This window comes from Eschrichtius robustus, chromosome 1 (assembly GCF_028021215.1).
Source record: "Eschrichtius robustus isolate mEscRob2 chromosome 1, mEscRob2.pri, whole genome shotgun sequence".
NCBI lineage: Eukaryota > Metazoa > Chordata > Mammalia > Artiodactyla > Eschrichtiidae > Eschrichtius > Eschrichtius robustus.
This window is the reverse complement of record NC_090824.1, coordinates 97,171,421-97,191,221: the sequence shown is the minus strand read 5'-3', so window position 1 is coordinate 97,191,221 and position 19,801 is coordinate 97,171,421. Positions and strand designations below refer to the sequence as shown.

General features: G+C 39.7%; 2 protein-coding genes across 7 annotated transcripts in view; one reads left to right on the top strand and one right to left on the bottom strand.

Annotated features, from left to right (window-relative positions):
• The window catches only part of ATP8B4 (ATPase phospholipid transporting 8B4 (putative)), a 315,749-nt gene extending 306,611 nt beyond the window's left edge, over positions 1-9,138 (top strand). For all 6 annotated transcript variants that reach the window (XM_068551361.1, XM_068551368.1, XM_068551388.1 and 3 more), the window contains 3 exons: positions 2,245-2,383; positions 5,200-5,330; positions 6,997-9,138. In XM_068551361.1, the coding sequence (XP_068407462.1) occupies positions 2,245-2,383; positions 5,200-5,330; positions 6,997-7,278 (552 nt within the window). In that variant the 3' untranslated portion in view covers positions 7,279-9,138. The remainder of the gene's footprint in view (positions 1-2,244; positions 2,384-5,199; positions 5,331-6,996) is intronic.
• Positions 8,314-19,801, bottom strand: part of DTWD1 (DTW domain containing 1) — a 234,639-nt gene continuing 223,151 nt past the window's right edge. The window contains exon 10 of the transcript XR_011074989.1: positions 8,314-8,379. The gene's annotated coding sequence lies outside the window, so the exon portion shown is untranslated. The remainder of the gene's footprint in view (positions 8,380-19,801) is intronic.

The window sequence follows — 19,801 nt, the reverse complement described above, 5'->3', positions numbered from 1 at the left end:
TGGATGGGCATAAGATTCTTAAATCAGAGCATTTTTCTTTAGGAACTTTGTAAATGATTTTCCACTACATCCGTTGCAGTGTAGCAGTTTGATATTAAGTTGATTCTCTTTCCTTTGTAAATAATATCTTCTGTGTCTAGAAGCTTATGTTCTTTATCCTTGGACTTCACAAATGTCACCAGAACATAACTTCTTTCATTGATTTTCCTAGAATTTACAGTACCCTCCCAATCTGAAAATCTTTGCTGTTTGTTATCCCAGAGCAGTTTTCTCTGTCATTTCTTTGATTGCTACTTCTCTCTTTCTTTCTTTTCCTCTTTCTGTGATGCCATTATTTCTTATATTGGGACCATGGATCTGACATCTATGGATTTGCCATCCGTGTCTCATATCTTTTTGGACACGGTTCCCATTTCTTCAAGTTTTTGCCCTGTTATGAGATATTGTTTCCATTTGTTTTTCCCAGAATATTAATTCAGTTCTCATCAGTGACTATTATTGTTTGGTTTCTCTACTGAATTTTTAAATTCAGAAATAATGCTTTTATTTCTTCCAGAAGTTTTTTCTATGATCTAATTGCATCTCCTTAAGAGTTCTCATTACTTTTTTTGTTGTTGTTATAGTGCTTGTCTGTCTTTCCCATTAGGTCTGCCTCAACAGGAGCCACTTGTTCTTGTTTTTTTTTTCAATTGCGTCCTCTTAAATTGGTTGTGATTTTTCTTTGCCTACTCATACCCACACAGGTCAGGCTACTGGTGTCTCTTAATGGTGATGAACTGACAGGTGGTGAAAGGTACAGCTGCAGATTTTGGTCTAATGTCTCGACAAATGAACTGGAAAGCCAGCATCTCTTTGCTGAGGCATGGAAAGCAGGGCTCTCTGTTCTCAGGCCTCTTGAAGAAAGTAAAGGCTGTCCCTTTAGCACCCCTGCAGTTTCATCAAGGCTGCCAGCATTCTTTTTATGGGGCATCATTTTAAAGCACAGTAAACGTCATGTGGGAAGGGGAAGTATGTCTCCATGTGCAGAGAGGGATCTGTTTACTATGTAGGTAGAGCCCCTCAGGCAGGCAGTAAACCTGTGGCCTTGCATCAGACTGTGCTAGAAATGCAAACCTTCACTTGGACCATTTTGTGCCTCTGATATGCAAATAAGGATGCTAGAACCTACTTTTTTTTTTCTCTGAGAACTCAAGTGTTCATATTCACCAGTGGCTTTCTTGGTCTCCCCATAACAGGTTACTCTTTTTCGGCTGCGCTGCCATAACAAGTTATTGGAAGGGAGAATGGCTTGTGAGCATGTTCCCAGATCACCATGAACCCCAGCTTCTGAATTTTATGCCAAGAGTGGATTAAGGATTTTTCTTTGCTATTATTTGAATAACTTAAGAGAAATGATAACCAGAACGAATTAGAATATTGATGTAAACAGATTATACCTGTGTCAAAATGGTCATATGAAAATCTATGTACAGTTTTTTTTTTAGGTGTTTTTTTAAAATTAATTAATTAATTAATTTATTTTTGGGGCTGCGTTGGGTCTTCGTTGCTGAGCGCATGGGCTTTCTCTAGTTGCGGCGAGCGGGGGCTACTCCTCGTTTCGGTGCGCAGGCTTCTCGTTGTGGTGGCTTCTCTTGTTGCGGAGCACGGGCTCTAGGTGCACGGGCTTCAGTAGTTGTGGCTCATGGGCTCAGTACTTGTGGCTCACGGGCTCTAGAGTGCAGGCTCAGTAGTTGTGGTGCACAGGCTTAGTTGCTCCGCGGCATGTGGGATCTTCCCGGACCAGGGCTCGAACCCGTGTCCCCTGCATTGGCAGGCGGATTCTTAACCACTGCGCCACCGGGGAAGCCCTATGTGCAGATTTTAAAATGTTGCACTTGCTCACTAAGAAAAATAGTTTTCCAATAGAAAAATTTTGAGAGCAACTTGGAAAGTAGCTTTGAAATTAGAAACCATTCTGCTTTCTTATTTCTCACTTAAAAAAAGTTTAACATTTTATTTCCTGATGTTTGACTCAACGTTGCTAGATATAATGGCTTGCAGATATAAGTCCTAAAGTCAATTGTCTACCAGAAATGTCACATTAGTCCCCTGTGTTGTGCAGAAAGTGGTGAGGCCTATGATTGGCTGGAAACTAGACAAGTGCAACTGTCTTCTCACAGAACAGTTCTGAGGAAACATTACTCAGTAAAATGATGCCCTTTTAATCCTCAGCAATCTCCCCTTTGTGTTTGACTTTATTTACAGATAGCCTTGGATACCAGTTACTGGACTATCATTAATCATGTCTTTGTCTGGGGCAGTATTGCCACTTATTTCTCCATTTTATTTACCATGCACAGTAATGGCCTCTTTGGCATCTTCCCAAGCCAGTTTCCATTTGTTGGTAAGTGAGTCCTACTATTTGCTGGGGCCTACTGTCCAGTTGTCATTGATTTGTCTTTGTAATTTATTTTCTTTTTTTGGTGGGATTAGGGATGACCAATAATTCTGTCTCTAGGAATTGATTGAACCAGACATCTGAGGGCTTACAGGCTTGAAGTGAGCTCCAAAAGATTAGGTCTTGCTGTCCCTACTAGATGCAGAATCACTGAGATAGCTGCTTACAGGTTCCTAACAGCCCAGATGCAGTAGTCTGTCCCTTTCCAAATAAGAGGCATAGCACATATAGATCAGGGATACCTGAAAAACCTGTGAAGTTCATGTATGATAGAGGGAAGAGAAAGAAATGCCAGGCTTTCCCTTTTATGCCACATTATCACCAACATTTCTGCCAAAGTTTACCTGTGGAACTTATTTGCATTTAGAAAAGAAATAATGTATAATTTAGAGCCTTTTAAAAATTGCTGGACATAGGCCATGAGTGGCACCAAGAATAGGCTCTGTAGTTAGACAGCCAGTGTTCAAGTGTCATCTCTGCCACTTATAAGCTGTGTGACCTTAGGCAAGTTTCTTTTCCTTTTCATGCCTTAATGTCTTCAGTTCTAAACGTGGGGATGTTAATAGTTCCTACTTTTATAGGAAATTGGTGAGGGTTAAATGACATAATGCATATGAAATGCTTAGCATGTAGCCTGGTACATAATACTTTTTTGGTAAATGTTAGCCACAATGATGATGAAGATGATGATTAAAGCAAATGTGGCTTGGTTACTGGTTGGGGACATCGAACAGCACATGGGTAGCAAAAGACCTCCTAAAATCCCTTAAACCCCTGAGATTCTATGATTCTACAAAGAGTATATATCTGGTCTATCTTTGGAGTATACTATCATTGCACTCCACATTTCAAAATGATTCCCAGCAAGGGCCACTGAGCTTTACACAGTGGGGCTATTAATAGACTTTTAAAGGAGTTTTGAAATCTCTAGTGTGTGTGAAATAAGTTGGTTAACAGTGATGTTTCTGAGTTCATCCCAGCAAACTGTGGAAAAGAGAGATACATAGTGACAACCTACTTGAGCTCGATTAGGCAAGACAGATTTGCATCCACTAGTTGGGAAATCCAGTCTAGAAAAATAATTCTTAGAAGACTGATTCATGTAGAAAGCAAAATAAGAGCAATTATAGGGTTATACATTTCCAAAGGCACCTGAAATTGCAATTCCATTTAAATGCATGTATATGCTTAAGAGTATTGTATTCAATTTTGGCCTTCCTCTGTGTGTACATGGAAATCTTTAAATTGTACCTCTCTTACTTAATATGTAATGTTAATCCTTTACTTATCAAAAGATTCCAACCATGTATAAACATGATGGTTGTGAATAAGAATAAACAAACATATTAGGAAAAAAAGAGCCATTTAAACTACTTTTAAGGTTTTTCTTTTCTTTTTGGTTGCCAAATCTGAAAGTTCAGTGCATTAACCAGAAGACTTCCAGTCCTAAGACAGCATTCGAACATGCATAATGAGACTGGAATGCCTCAACTGGAGAAAGTAGTTTGTGTGGGGACCACTCTCTAAGCACATGCCATTCCAGGAATTAATTACTGGGTTCCAATGAGACTTTTCAAAACTTAAATCAACATTGAGGTTTAAGAAAATTTTTTTTTTCCTTAGTAGCCAGCAGCAAGCAGGAGTGTGGTTTTAAAGTGATGCTTGTTTTTCCAGCCATGCCTGGGGGTACTGAGCTTCAGGGAGCTCAAAGAGACATTTAATTTACTGAGTCAGGTTTGTTTCTGCCCAGGCAAATGCAATCAAGTGCTCTTTGGTAGGCAGAGTCTATCCTCCTAAGACAGAAAATGCAGACATTCCAATAAGGAGCCAAGCATCACACCCAAAGCCCATTAAAATTGTGTTAACTATAGCATTGGGAGGGGGAACCTGGATAGTTGGAGGTATCATATGCCTAGAAAACCAACAGGAACAACAGTTCATTTTGGTAACATAAGTAGGGTTGACATCTTCTGTATAGTTTGTCTGCCTGCCTTATTGACCCTTATTGCTTTGTTTAAACAAACATCCCAGTATACGAGGTGTGAGTATAAAATAAATAAGAAAACTGGCTCCAGGCTTGGAAATGAGTTTCACTACTCTATTGAACTAGAATATTGTATGGCTGAATCAGTGGTTTCCCAGTGTGGAGAATGCTCTTTTCACAAACCCAGAAGCGTCTCTGATCTCCTTGGAACCTTGAGTACTTCATAACCGAGTGAACACTAGAGAGATTGGTAAGTCCCTTTGAGGCAGGTTTTTGGGGGCTGTTGCCTGAATTTAAAAGGTTGACCCTGTAGTGGATACAGCTCACCTTTTATGACATAGCCAGTTGAGAAGACCAGTATTTGCGATTGTACCTGCATCCAGAACATACATTGTGTAGTTTTGATATGATAGTTTTGTTTGAATCCATAAGGGTAAATGTGCCTTTAAAAATAATGGCTGCTTTGTAGTTGAGGGATTTTGAGGCTGGATGAGAGAATTCTGCTTCATGAGTGAAGCTGGACTGAGCCTGGATCAGAGAATGCTTGGCTCTGGCTGGCAGTCCCCTAGTGATCAGGCCGTGAAGCAGTTCCCAAGGGTGATCTTACCATTCTTATCACCACTGAGCATATGATATACTGGGGAAGATACCCAGTGGTTCTCCTAGGTAGTCCAAAAGTCCCTTTCAAAAAAGACCTTATGGGAATAGACAAAGAACCAATTAATTCAATAAATCAGTTTTATTTATAATCACAATGTTTATTTTTCTTTAATAATAGGAAATGCACGACATTCCTTGACCCAGAAGTGCATCTGGCTTGTTATTCTCTTAACGATAGTGGCTTCAGTTATGCCTGTGGTGGCATTCAGATTTTTGAAGGTGGATTTATTCCCAACCCTGAGTGATCAGGTATGTTGTAGTGCTGCTGGGTACTTGAGGGGTTGGTTCTTTGCTCTTGGAATCATGTCCTCTGCCTGATTAGAAGTCCATAAAAGAGCTAATGAACTTCCCATCAGCAAACACCTACAGGTGCACGGCATCACATCACAGTGGCTGGAACTGCCCACAACTGAACATACTAGCCCTGGGAGTGCCAATGAAGATAACTAACTGTCTACACTAAATGTAGGTGGGGAGTTGTAAATTACAAGTTAAATTGGATATTTTTAAAAGTTGACTTTAAAAAAAACAAGCTTGCTGGCAGCATTTTGGACATTTGCTCCAAGGCAAAGGCAAGCTAGAGGGAAAGTTACTGACTTGGGGAAAGTAAAGGGAGACAAGCAAAGTATGAGGTGAAGGGGCTCTAAATTTCTGTAGAAATATAGTGGCAGATTGTTAAACATGGGAGAGAGGTTACTTTCTGAACAGATTAAGAAAGGGAACAGCAACATGATAGCTGGATTGGAAAATATAAAGTTAGAAGAAAAACAGAAAGAATAGATTCTAGAAATACCTAAGTCAAGGGATTAACAGAACATATTTCAGTATTTTATGGAAAGAGGGGTATAAGCAACACAATGTCAAGTTAGGTCAGGACCCAGATAGATGAGAAAAGGAGACAGAAGAGATGCATTTGTAGCTATGTCTTGAGAAGGGGGAAATATTGAGGGGGGGAGTGACCAGGCTGATGATGCTGAGAAGAACTGAGGTAGAAATTCCCTTATCATGAAATCCTTCGTGTTCTGGGGCCAAAGTACCAAGAGATTCCTTCTGAAGTGATTCATGGATTCCCCTGTTATGTTTGTCCTTTCCCTTTGGCTCTGTGAGCTCATTCTGATGTAAACTCAGAACATGATGGATGAGCTGAAGGAAGCTGATGCTCATTTCTTCCTATGTTTATACACATCATGATTTTCTGCTTAATGGCTTTCTCCTGACGTGAAAGTCAGAAGCCAAGCAATCGATCAGCTGACCTAAAGAACAAGGTGCTGAGCACCAAACCTTGGATCTCTTCCTCCTCGGCATTATAGGGAAATGAAAGAAATGCTAGAAACCCACCCAAACAATGTTGAGCTCTTCAAAAGACCACAAAAAACCCCCAAAGAAATCAAAACACTGAAAATCCCGTGGTACTTTGACCTACCACAAGAGTTTGAAATTTTCTGACTCTCATGTTCTAAATTTTCTCTTAGTCCAGTTACTAATGGCTATTGGATCCTGAGAACCTCTAAAAGAGAGAATAAAGACTTATATGGGGCAAATGGGTCTGTAAATTTTTATACTGACTGTATTTGGCTGGTGCACGTTAGAAAATCTTTCTGTACAAAAGTATGTTCCTGTTCACTTAAGGTGGATGTATGAGATGGGGACAATAATGAAATTTGTCTTAACACTTCTTGTTTGCTTAATAGTCTCTCTCTCAGTAGAGATAAAAACTAACCAGTATCCAGTGTAATCTTTTGGGTAGAAAATTGCTTGGCTTTTAGGTGAAAAACTTGATTTTGCAGTGAAGTTGAGTACTTGGTTATCATTGATGTTGTTTTTACAGAAAAGGCTTTCACTTCACAAAGTGGCCCACTGCATGGAGTCTATCATCTGGATGCTTTATCTCACTCTGGGTCTCCTTTGTCTCCAGATCCGCCAGTGGCAGAAGGCTCAAAAGAAGGCAAGACCCCTGCGTAGCCGAAAGCCTCAGACTCGGAGATCAAGCTCGAGAAGATCTGGATATGCTTTTGCTCACCAAGAGGGCTATGGAGAGCTTATCACATCTGGAAAAAATATGCGAGCTAAAAATCCACCCCCGACATCAGGGTTGGAAAAGACACTGTATAATAGCACTAGCTGGATTGAAAATTTATGTAAGAAAACCACAGACACAGTGAGCAGCTTTAGCCAGGATAAAACAGTGAAACTGTGAGTCAAGATGAATTTGAACCACACAGTTATCTTTCTTTTCACTTCGTCTGGAGCTGAAATTAGCTGGCTCCAGAGTTTAAGATCAGGGGCTAGGGGTGGGGCAGATGGCCTCGCTTAACCTAAATCTGTGCCAGACAGTGGCCAGTGCCATCCAACAGAGACGTGCTCTACTGAAAACCAGGTCAGAGGTCACTGTCCAAATTCATGAGTTGGTGGACAAAACCCTCACAATACCAGCACAGGTTTTTTTTTTTTTATCAACCTAGATACCAATCGATCTGTACTTTAGAATCTTATTTATGGAGAAACAAACACTTGTAAATCTGCATATACAGAGAATGGGTCTTCAGGTGAATAAAAGGGTGCATTCACAAGGCATATATCCCAGCTGAAAAGCATCCTTGTGACAGATTAACACTTATATATGTAAGATCAGCCGTTCCCAAGATACACTTTTAAGATTTAAAAGGTACACATTGTACACTAAGGTGCTTCCAGACTTACAGCAGCTTCTCACTGTCCAGCCTTGATCCCTACCTGTGTGTTCAGGCAGGACAACAAATCACCTTCAGGCCTGAAGAGCAGAAAAACATGTTGGTATTCCACATTTTTCTACTAGTCTAGAGACAAAGTAGACTGAACATCTTTACAGTGGAATAGGCTGACAATTTGGTCAAATTTAATTCAAAAAATTCTCAGGGACATGTTCATGAAATGTCAAAGAGAGACTCTGGAAAGTATTCTAAAAATACTTTTCAATGACTTTTATAACAACTTCAGTAGTTATTTTCTCTGCCTCATCTAGAGCTATTAATGGACTCAGCAAAGCACTGGAGTTTCACACTTTGATGATACTATTCCATGTAATGTATGTGCAAATACTTTCAATGTTTCCAGTTTTACAAAGTTCAGATTTGAAACCAAACAAATTAATAAACAGTCTTCTTTTTAATTACTTATTTAAATATGCAGGTGTAGGTCATTCAGAGTTAGTTGGTTTTGATATTCAGCTGTCATATTTATAATTCAAACACATGAGGTTGAGTTTTTGGAGATGTGCCAGTCCAAATTTGAGTCCATATGTGAGTCATCAGTATAGTATCTGTAAAAGAATTCAAGCATATTTGTGTTCAAACTCCAGTTCTGTCACTTCTTACCTCTGTAAGCTTGGGCAGGTAATGTGCTTCCTCTGAGACTCAGTTTCTTCCTCTGTAAAATGAGGATATACTACCTACCTCATGTGGTTGTTCGAGGATTGTCAAAGCACAAATTCTTAAATCATTGACAACATAATTCTCATGTGAATAGATGATGAGTTAAGTGCCATTTAACTCAATCAGAATACAAGAGCAAATGTGAAGAACTGGAATTTAAGTAATCAGTGGAAAAGGCATTGATGAAATGAGATTGCAAAGTAAGATCTAAAACTGGTTAGTATTCTAAAGGGAAATAACCTTGGAGGTAAATTTCGCTATCAGAAAACAAAAATAAATGATCATCATGCCTTATCAATTTTCTATAAATCATCCTCCAACTTTACAGAATCCTTAATCTGGTCCTTATTGCATTATTAGTCAAAGTTATATTTCCCAAAAGAGTCAGATGGCCCTTGGGTGGGCTTGATGGATAATGGGCTAGCATGATATTAATGGATCACACAATCCTTTTTTTTTTTTTTTTTTTTTTTGCCTTAATTTCCAAGTCTGGGATAACTTTTCCTGAATGGGATCAAATGAGATACATATAAAAGAGCCTAATACAGTGGTTTAATCATAGTTAATGCTTTTAGATAGTCCCTGTTCTCCTACATGCCTGCATAGACTTAACTAGATGTTAGTTTTCAGTGTCTAATTTGTCATTAGTTTCACTGCGTTGTAACATTTTTGAAAGATTTGCAAACTTTTACTAAATATTTTGGCACTTGTGGTGTTTGATGTTTAGTCTCTTTATTGGAAACTCATTGGGGAGAGTTTTTGTTCCATTGATCAACTGATTTCTTTTTTTCTCTCCTTTACATGCCTAGGGAAAATGTACATCATTCTTAGGATCAGAGTCAGGAATAAAATGAACCAATTTGACCTATGTTTAAGGGATGGGAAAGATTAGGAATGGTCCACGTTTGCAAATTCAGTTCAAATTAAATAAGGCTGTTTATAAACAGATAATGTGGATAGCTGTGAGAGAAACACATTTATCAGTTTACTTTGGCCCCATGAGATGCAAATGAACTCACGTACCCATTGCGAGGTCATTCAAGTGCCAGGGATTATTTTGAGCCTGAAGATAAAAAAGCCTGAGTGGTGATGGTGATGCACTGGGGAATAGTAAAATTTTAGATTTACATAAATATTATCAGATTATTTGGAAAGAAAAAAATTCTATATTCAGGACTAAAGTTGATAACTATGTGATTTTAAAGTCTCTGTCCAAGTTTTTGAGCTCTTATAGGCAATTACAAATTGTGTTTCCCAGAGGAGGGATCAAGATGGCGGAATAGGAGGATGTGGAGCTCACCTCCCCATACAAACACATCAAAAAAAATCTACATATGGGACAATTCTTAAGGAAAACTAATTGGAAACTGGCAGAAGAACTCCTATACCAAAGCTGCAGGAAAGATCTCCACGTAACAAGGTAGGACAGAAAAAATGCATAGGGTAGGGACCCCCACCCCTGAGAGGAATCTGAAAGGAAAAGAAGTTCTGCATTGGTGGACCCTCACCTGGGGGAGCGAGCAGGTCGAGCCACAATCTGGGTGTCCCAGTCCTCGGGAACAGCACAGAGGAGACAAAGCCTGTTGGCTACTGGGAGAACTGCTGGGACAGATAGAAGGGCTGGAGAAGCCCAGGCTCTACTCCAAGGAGTGTGCATGTGCTGTCTCACCAACAGTCATGACAGAGAGAGACTTGCACTGGCAGCTGTCACCTCACTGCACTCCCCAATCTGAATAGGGCAGACACCCAGTCCTGCTCACTCCATACCATAGATTGGCATGAGATCTGGGCCAACCAGCCCTGGGAAAATACTTGGGATAGCTACACAGAGACAGACTGGGGTCTGGGGTGTGACCCAGTTAGGGTGGTGGTGGTCGTTGTCAGTGCATGCTTGGGCGGAGCTGCAGGAGCATGCCACAGTTAGTCTCCCAGCCCAGTGAGTGCTCCAGCTCCACCCACTCCACACTGCAGCTTAGCACTGGATCTGGGGTAGACAGGTCCTGGGAGATGCCTGCCACAGAGACAGCCCAGATCTCTGGCAGCAGCTTAGCCACCTCAATTCCTGCAGTCACAAAGCCCCAACCCCAGTCCTAGACTAGTGAATGCTCTGGCCCAGCCACTCCACACCACAACCTTGCACTAGATCTAGGACCAACACAACAGGGGAAGGGATGTGACCTTAGGCTGCATCCAGGTGGAGCTGCAGAGGCCTACACAGGCAGCACATCTATCCTCTGTGAATGCATGGGCTTCACACTTGCTTTAGCAATCACCTCCTTTAGGTCAGGGCATGCACTCAGGGGGAACGGAGCCTGATTGATTGAGCCTGAATGTCAGGGTTTCTACTCTCACTACTGGGGACCAGACCTCACCCCTGACAAGACGGCGACAGCCATGGACAGAGAGGAAGTCCCACCTTACACCCTGCACAGACTTTAGACCCAACACCAACCACACCCCCAATCAAGGGGAAAAGAGCCAGCACCCTAAGGAAAGATGTGGCTGGTGTCCATATCAAAACCAACCCTCTCACCGAAGATATTACACACACAGAGTCTACACGGGGATGCTCCCACATAAAAACACCCTTCAAGCCCACAAAAGATAACAGTTCCTCCTAAATTCATAGACACAGAAAATTAGATAAAATGAAAATGCAGAAACTACTCCCAATAAAAAGAGCAAGAGAAATCCCCTGAAAGAAAACATAATGAAAGAGAGCTCACTAGTCTACCAGATCCTCAGTTCAAAAGGTGGTAATAAAAATGCTAACTGAATTAAGAAAGATTATTGATAGAAATGCAGATCATTGCAACAAGGAACTAGAAACTATAAAGATGAACCATCAGAAAGGGATAATTCAATTTCTGAGATAAAAAGCAATCTAGAAGCAATGGGTAGCTGACCAAATGACACAGAAGAACAAATAAGTGATCTGGAAGATAGAATAATGGAAATCACCCAGTCAGAACAGCAGACAGAAAGACAAATAAAAAATGAAAGCAACATATGTTATCTATGGGATAATGTAAAATGTGCCAACCTACGCATAACAGGTGTTCCAGAAAGAGAAGAGAGAGGTGGGTATCAAAAATATATCTGAAGAAATTATGGCTGAAACTTCCCAAATCTAAACAAGGGAACAGATATCCTACAGGAAGCACAGGGGGTCCCAAACAAGATGAATCCAAACAGATCCATGCCAAGACATATCATAATTAATATGGCAAAAGTTAGAGATAAAGAGAAGATTCTAAAGGCAGCAAGTGACAGTCATTTACGAGGGTTACAAGGGACCCCCCCCCAATAAGGCTATTAGTTGATTTCTCTGCAGAAGCTTTGCAGTGTAGAAGGGAGTGGCACAATGTAGCCAAAGTCCTGAAAGGGAAAAACTTGCAACCTAGGATATTCTATCCAGCAACATTATTATTTAGAATAGAAAGAGAGATAAAGGATATATCAAACAAGCAAAAACTAAATGAATTCAGCATACTAAACCTACCCTAAAAGAAATATTGAAGGGTCTTCTCTAAATAGAAAAGAATCAAGAATTTATAGGAAAGGGAAAATCCCAATATGAAAGTCAAATATATAATAAGGACTGAAGATCACTTAAATAAACCAGTACATAGATTAAAAGACAAACAAAAGAAATTGTAAAAGCGATTATAACTAAAGTAAACAGTAAAAGTAAAAGCATGAAGATGTAAACTAGGACATCAAAAACACAAAATATGAGGGAGAGGAATTAAAAAATAGATCTTTTAGAATGTATTTGAATTTAAATGATTATCAGTTTAAAGCAACTAAATATAGTTATGGGTCAACATAATGAGCCTCATGGTAACCACAAATCAAAAAACTACAGTAGATTCACAAAAGCCAGAAAGAAAGGAACACAAGTATACCATAAAAGAAAATCATCAAACCCAAACAGGAAAATCAAAAAGAAATGAACCAAAAACCAAAAAAAAAAAAAAAAAAAAAAGACTGGAAAAACAAGGAATAAAATGGCAATAAGTACATATCTATCAACAATTACTTTAAATGTCAATGAAAAAAATGTTCCAATTAAAAGACATAGAGTGGCTGACTGGATTAAAAAACAGGACTGTTCAATATGTTGCCTACAAGAGACTCACATCAGAGTGAAAGACACACACAGCCTGAAAGTTAGAGGATGGAAAAGATACTTCATGCCAATGGAAACAACAAGAAAGTGGGGGTAACAATACTCATATCAGACAAAATAGACTTTTTTAAAAAAAGGCTATAAAGGAAGAGCATTATATACAATAAAAGGACCAATACAAGAAGATAATATTAAACTTGTTAACATATATGCACCCAATAGTGGAGCACCTAAATATATAAAGCAAATACTAAGGGACATGAAGGGAGAAATTGACAATAATATAATAGGAGTAGGAGACTGTAGCAGCCCACTGACATCAATAGACAGATGACCCAGACAGAAAATCAATAAGGCAACCGAGGCCCTAAATGATACAATAGACTGGTTGACTTAATTGGTATCTGTAGGACACTACATCCAAAAAACCCAGAACACATATTCTTTTCAAGCACACATGGAACATTTTCCAGGATAGACCACATTCCAGGTCACAAAATGAGGCTCAACAAATTTAAGGGGATAGAAATTATTTCAAGTAACTGTTCTGATTACAACAGTATAAACATAAAAATCAACTACAGAAAGAAAAATGGGAAAAGAACAAACACATGGAGACTAAACAACATGCTAATAAAAATCCAGTGGGTCAAAGATGAAATCAAAGGAGAAATCAGGAAATACCTCAAGACAAAAGAAAATAAAAACACAACTTTACAAAATCTATGGGATGCAGCAGAAGCAGTTCTAAGAGGGAAGTTCATAGTGATACAGGCCTCCATCAAGAAACAAGAAAAGTCTCAAATAAACAAGGCAGCCTACCACCTAAAAGAATTAGAAAAAGTACAAACAAAGCTCATAGTCAGCAGGATGAAGGAAATAATAAAGATTGGAAAGGAAATGAGTAAAATAAAATAAAAATGACAAAAGAGCAATGAAAGCAAGAGCTAGTTTTTTGAAAATATAAACAAAATTGACGAACTTTTAGCCAGGCTCACCAAGAAGAAAAGAGAGGATCCAAATAAGCAAAATAAGAAATGACAGAGGAGCAATAACCAATACTACAGAAATACAAAAAAATCACAAGAGAATACTATGAACAGTTATATGCCAAATAAATTGGACAATCTAGAGGAAATGGACAAATTTCTAGAAACATACTAGTAACATAATGTTAAACATTAAACATTATGTGAAACATAATGTTAAACATTATGTTAAACATTCTAGAAAATTTCTAGAAACATACAGCCTGCTAAGAGTGATTCAAGAAGAAACAGATAATTTGAACACACCAATCACTAGAAGTGAAGTAGGATCTGTAATAAAAAACAAACAAACAAGCAAACAAAAAAATATCTCCCTGCAAACAAAAGTCCATGACTGGAGGGCTTCACTAGGGAATTCTACCAAACATATAAAGAAGAACTTATACTGATCATTCTCAAACTATTCCAAACAATTGAAGGATTACTCCCAAATTCATTTCACAAGACCACCAGTACCCTGATACTAAATCAAAAAAAGGCACTACAAAGAAAGAAAATTACATGTCAATATCTTTGTTGAATATAGATGCAAAAATCTTCAACAACATATTAGCAAACAAAATCCACAATAGAAAAAAAATAATCATACAGCAATTTGGATTCATTCCAGGGTCACAAGAATGGTTCAACATATGCAAATCAATGTGATACACCACATTAACAAAAGGAAAGATAAAAACCATGTGATCATCTCAACAGACTCAGAAAAAGCATTTGACAAAATAGACATTTCTCCAGAGAAGACATACAGATGGCCAAAAGGTACATGAAAAGATGCTCAACATTGCTAATTATTAGAGAAATGCAAATCAGAAATACAATGAGGTACCACATCACTCCAGTCAAAATGGCCATCATTGAAAAATCTACAAATAATAAATGCTGGAAAGGGTGTGGAGAAAAAGGAACCCTCCTACATTGTTTCTGGGAATGTAAATTGGTACAGCCACTATGGAGAAGAGTGTGGAGGTTCCTTGAAAAACTAAAAATAGAGCTACCATAAGAACCTGCAATCCCACTCTTGGGCATATATCTGGAAAAAACCCTAATTTGAAAAGATACATGCACCTGAATGTTCATTGCAGCACTATTTACAATAACCAGGACATGGAAGCAACCTAAGTGTCCATTGACAGATGAATGGATACAGAAGATGTGGTATATAGGTATGTGTGCATATATATATATATGTACACACACACAATAGAATAATACTCAGCCATAAAAAATAATGAAATAATGTCATTTGCAGCAACATGGATGGACCTAGTGAGATCATAGTAAGTGAAGTAAGCCAGATAGAGAAACACAAATATCTTACAATATCGCTTATATGTGGAATCTAAAAAAAAAAAAAAGATACAAATGAAGTTATTTACAAAGCAGAAATAAATCCACAGACATAGAAAACAAACGTATGGTTACCAAAGGGGAAAGATGGGGGAAGGATAAAATGGGAGACTAGGATTAACATATACACACCACTATATGTAAAATAAATAACCAACAAGGACCTACTGTATAGCACAGGGAACTATACTCAATATTTTGTAATAACCTAGAAGGGAAAAGAATCTGGAAGAGAATAGATACATATGTATATGTATAAGTAAATCACTTTGCTGTACACCTGAAACTGACACAACATTGTAAATCAACTCTACTTCAATAAAAACAAACAAGAAGTAACATATATATGGCTCATACAACTCAATGGCAAAAAAACAAACAACCCAATTTAATAAACATTTCTTCAAATAAAACATACAGATGGCCAACAGACACACGAGAAGATGCTCAACATTGTTAATCAGAGAAATGCAAATTAATACCTCAATGAGATATAACCTCATACCTGTCAGAATGGCTATCATCAAAAAGTCTACAAAGTCTGCAAATAAAAAATGTTGGCAAGTATGTGGAAAATAGGAAGCTCTCGTACACTGTTGGAATGTAAATTGGTTCCACTGCTGTGAAAAACAGTATGGAGGTTCCTCAAAAAACTAAAATAGAACTACCCTGTGACTGAGCAATTCCACTCCTGAGTATATATCAAAAAACCCCAAAAAACCCCCCAAATCCCCACTAATTCAAAAAGATAATGCACTCCAATGTTCATAGCAGCATTATTTACAATTGCCAAGATATGGGTGCAACCTGAGTGTCCAGCAACAGATGAATGGATAAAGAATATGTGGTATGTATATACAATAGAATATTATTCAGCCATAAAAGAATGAAATTTTGGCATTTGCAACAACATGGATGGACTTGGACGGTATTATGCTAAGTGAAATAAGCCAGAGAGAGAAACACAATGTTACACGACATCACTTATACATGGAATCTAAAAACTAAAACTAGTGAATATAACAAAAAAGAGACTCCTATATAGAGAACAAACCAGTGGCTACCGGTGGGGAGAGGAAAAGGGGGTGGGGCAAGATAGGGTAGGGGATTTAGAGGTACTACTATGTATAAAATATGCTACAAGGATATATGGTACAACACAGGGAATATAGCCAATATTTTATAATAATTATCAATGGAGTATAACCTTTAAAATTGTGAATCACTATTACATAAACCTGAACTTTATAAAACATTGTAAATCAACCATACCTCAATAAAAGAAGAAAATCTCAGTTGAAAATTTGGGGTATTTCATTGGCCTTTTCTACTTGAAGGTTCTGAACTCCAGCTTTTATATTGTCAGCACCAAAGGCTACTAAAATGTCTGTTTAGCATTTTAGCGTCTTGCTAACAGCTTTTTGCTTTGATTTTTGGTTTCTTAACTTACACACATATAGCTTAGAAGACATAAAAATGCACCAAAACAAAAACTGCATGCAGAAAGTCAGACTCACTTTTCTTTGGTTCCTTTTTTTCTGGGAACTTAACTCCTCAAGTCCTGGATGTACTGTTTCTCTGGCTCAGTGAGATTACCACAGCTTTAGGCCACCTTCTTCCATATTATCATGCCCCATGATTTGAATTGGTAAATGCCCTGGGAGCAAAAGCAGTGTAAAATATGAGACTCTCTTAATGCGTGCAGCTACTCTCTGAGATCTTGGCCCTTCAAGTTCTGGCTGCAGCAATCCTAATCCTGGGCATATATCCCAAAGAGATGAAAACTCTAATTCAAAATGGTACATGTACCTGAATGTTTATAGCAGCACTATTTACAATAGTCAAGACATGGAAGCAACCCAAGTGCCCATCAACAGACAATTGGCTTAAGAAGATGTGGTGGGAGGGGGGGCAAGATGGCGGAAGAGTAAGACGCGGAGATCACCTTCCTTCCCACAGATACAGTAGAAATACATCTACACTTGGAACTGCTCCTACAGAACACCCACTGAACGCTGGCAGAAGACGTCAGACCTCCCAAAAGGCAAGGAAATCCCCACGTACTTGGGTAGGGCAAAAGAAAAAAGAAATAACAGAGACAAAAGAATAGGGACGGGACCTGCACCAGTGGGAGGGAGCTGTGAAGGAGGAAAGGTTTCCACACACTAGGAAGCCCCTTCGTGGGCAGAGACTGCGGGTGGCAGAGGGGGGAAGCTTCGAAGCCACGGAGGAGAGCGCAGCCACAGGGGTGCGGAGAGCAAAGCGGACAGATTCCCGCACGGAGGATCGGCGCTGAGCAGCACTCACCAGCCCGAGAGGCTTGTCTGCTCACCCACCGGGGCGGGCGGGGGCTGGGAGCCGAGGCCCAGGGGCTTCGGTCGGATCGCAGGGAGAGGACTGGGGCTGGCGGTGTGAACACAGCCTGAAGGGGTTAGCGCACCACAGCTAGCCGGAAGGGAGCCCGAGAAAAAGTCTGCAGCCGCCAAAGAGGCAAGAGACTTTTTCTTGCCTCTTTGTTTCGCGGCACGCAAGGAGAGGGGATTCAGAGCGCCGCCTAAACGAACGCCAGAGACGGGCGCGAGCCGCAGCTATCAGCGCAGACCCCAGAGGCAGGCGTGAGCCGCGGCTAACAGCGCGGACCCCAGAGACAGGCGCGAGCCGCGGTTATCAGCGCGGACCCCAGAGACGGGCAGGAGACGCTACGGCTGCTGCTGCCGCCCCCAAGAAGCCTGTGTGCGAGCACAGGTCACTCTCCACACCGCCCTTCCCAAGCGCCTGTGCAGCCCGCCACTGCCAGGCTCCTGTGATCCAGGGACAACTTCCCCGGGAGAACGCAAGGCGCGCCTCGGGCTGCTGCAACGTCACGCCGGCCTCTGCCGCTGCAGGCTTGTCCCGCATCCGTACCCCTCCCTCTCCCTGGCCTGACTGAGCCAGAGCCCCCGAAGCAGCTGCTCCTTTAACCCCATCCTGTCTGGGTAGGGAACAGACGACCTCAGGCGACCTACATGCAGAGGCGGGTCCAAATCCAAAGCTGAACCCCGGGAGCTGTACGAACAAAGAAGAGAAAGGGAAATCTCTCCCAGCAGCCTCAGAAGCAGCGGATTAAAGCTCCACAAACAACTTGATGTGCCTGTACCTGTTGAATACCTGAATAGACAACGAATCATCCCAAATTGAGGAGGTGGACTTTGGGAGCAGGATATATTACTTTTTCCCCTTTTCCTTTTTTTGTGAGTGTATATGTGTATGCTTCTGGGTGAGATTTTGTCTGTATAGCTTTGCTTTCACCATTAGTCCTAGGGTTAGGTCCGTCCGTTTGTTTTTTTTTTTTTACTTAAAAAATTTTTTTTTCCTAATAAATGTTTTCTTAATAATTTTTTCCTTATTTTCTATTTTTAGAAATTAAAAAAAATTTTTAATAAGTTTTTTCATATTTTTTATTTTAAAAAATTAAAAATATTTTTAAAATAATTTTTCTTAATTTTTTTTCTTATTTTTTATTATAAAAAATTAATAAATCTATTTTTAAAAATCAAAAAAAATTTTTTTCTGAATACATTTATTCTTAATAATTTGTTTTTCTTATTTTTTATTATAATAGCTTTATTTTATTTTATTTTATCCTCTTTCTTTCTTTCTTTCTATTTTTTTCTCCCTTTTATTCTGAGCCGTGAGGTTGAAAGGCTCTTGGTGCTCCAGCCAGGCATCAGGGCTGTGCCTCTGAGGTGGGAGAGCCAACTTCAGGACACTGGTCCACAAGAGACCTCCCAGCTCCACGGAATACCAAACGGTGAAAATCTCTCAGAGATCTCCATCTCAACATCAAGACCCAGCTTCACTCAACGACCAGCAAGCTACAGTGCTGGACACCCTATGCCAAACAACTACCAAGACAGGAACACAGCCCCATCCATTAGCAGAGAGGCTGCCTAAAATCATAATAAGGCCACAGACACCCCAAAACACACCACCAGACGTGGACGTGCCCACCAGAAAGACAAGATCCAACCTCATCCACCAGAACACAGGCACTAGTCCCCTCCACCAGGAAGCCTACACAACCCACTGAACCAACCTTAGCCACTGGGGACAGATACCAAAAACAACGGGAACTACAAACCTGCAGCCTGTGAAAAGGAGACCCAAAACACAGTAAGATAAGCAAAATGAGAAGACAAAAAAACACACAGCAGGTGAAGGAGCAGGGTCAAAACACACCAGACCTAACAAATGAAGAGGAAATAGGCAGTCTACCTGAAAAAGAATTCAGAATAATGATAGTAAGGATGATCCAAAATCTTGGAAATAGAATAGACAAAATGCAAGAAACATTTAACAAGGACGTAGAAGAACTAAAGAGGAACCAAGCAACGATGAAAAACACAATAAATGAAATTAAAAATACTCCAGATGGGATCAATAGCAGAATAACTGAGGCAGAAGAACGGATAAGTGACCTGGAAGATAAAATAGTGGAAATAACTACTGCAGAGCAGAATAAAGAAAAAAGAATGAAAAGAACTGAGGACAGTCTCAGAGACCTCTGGGACAACATTAAACGCACCAACATTCGAATTATAGGGGTCCCAGAAGAAGAAGAGAAAAAGAAAGGGACTGAGAAAATATTTGAAGAGATTATAGTTGAAAACTTCCCTAATATGGGAAAGGAAATAGTTAATCAAGTCCTGGAAGCACAGAGAGTCCCATACAGGAAAAATCCAAGGAGAAACACGCCAAGACACATATTAATCAAACTATCAAAAATTAAATATAAAGAAA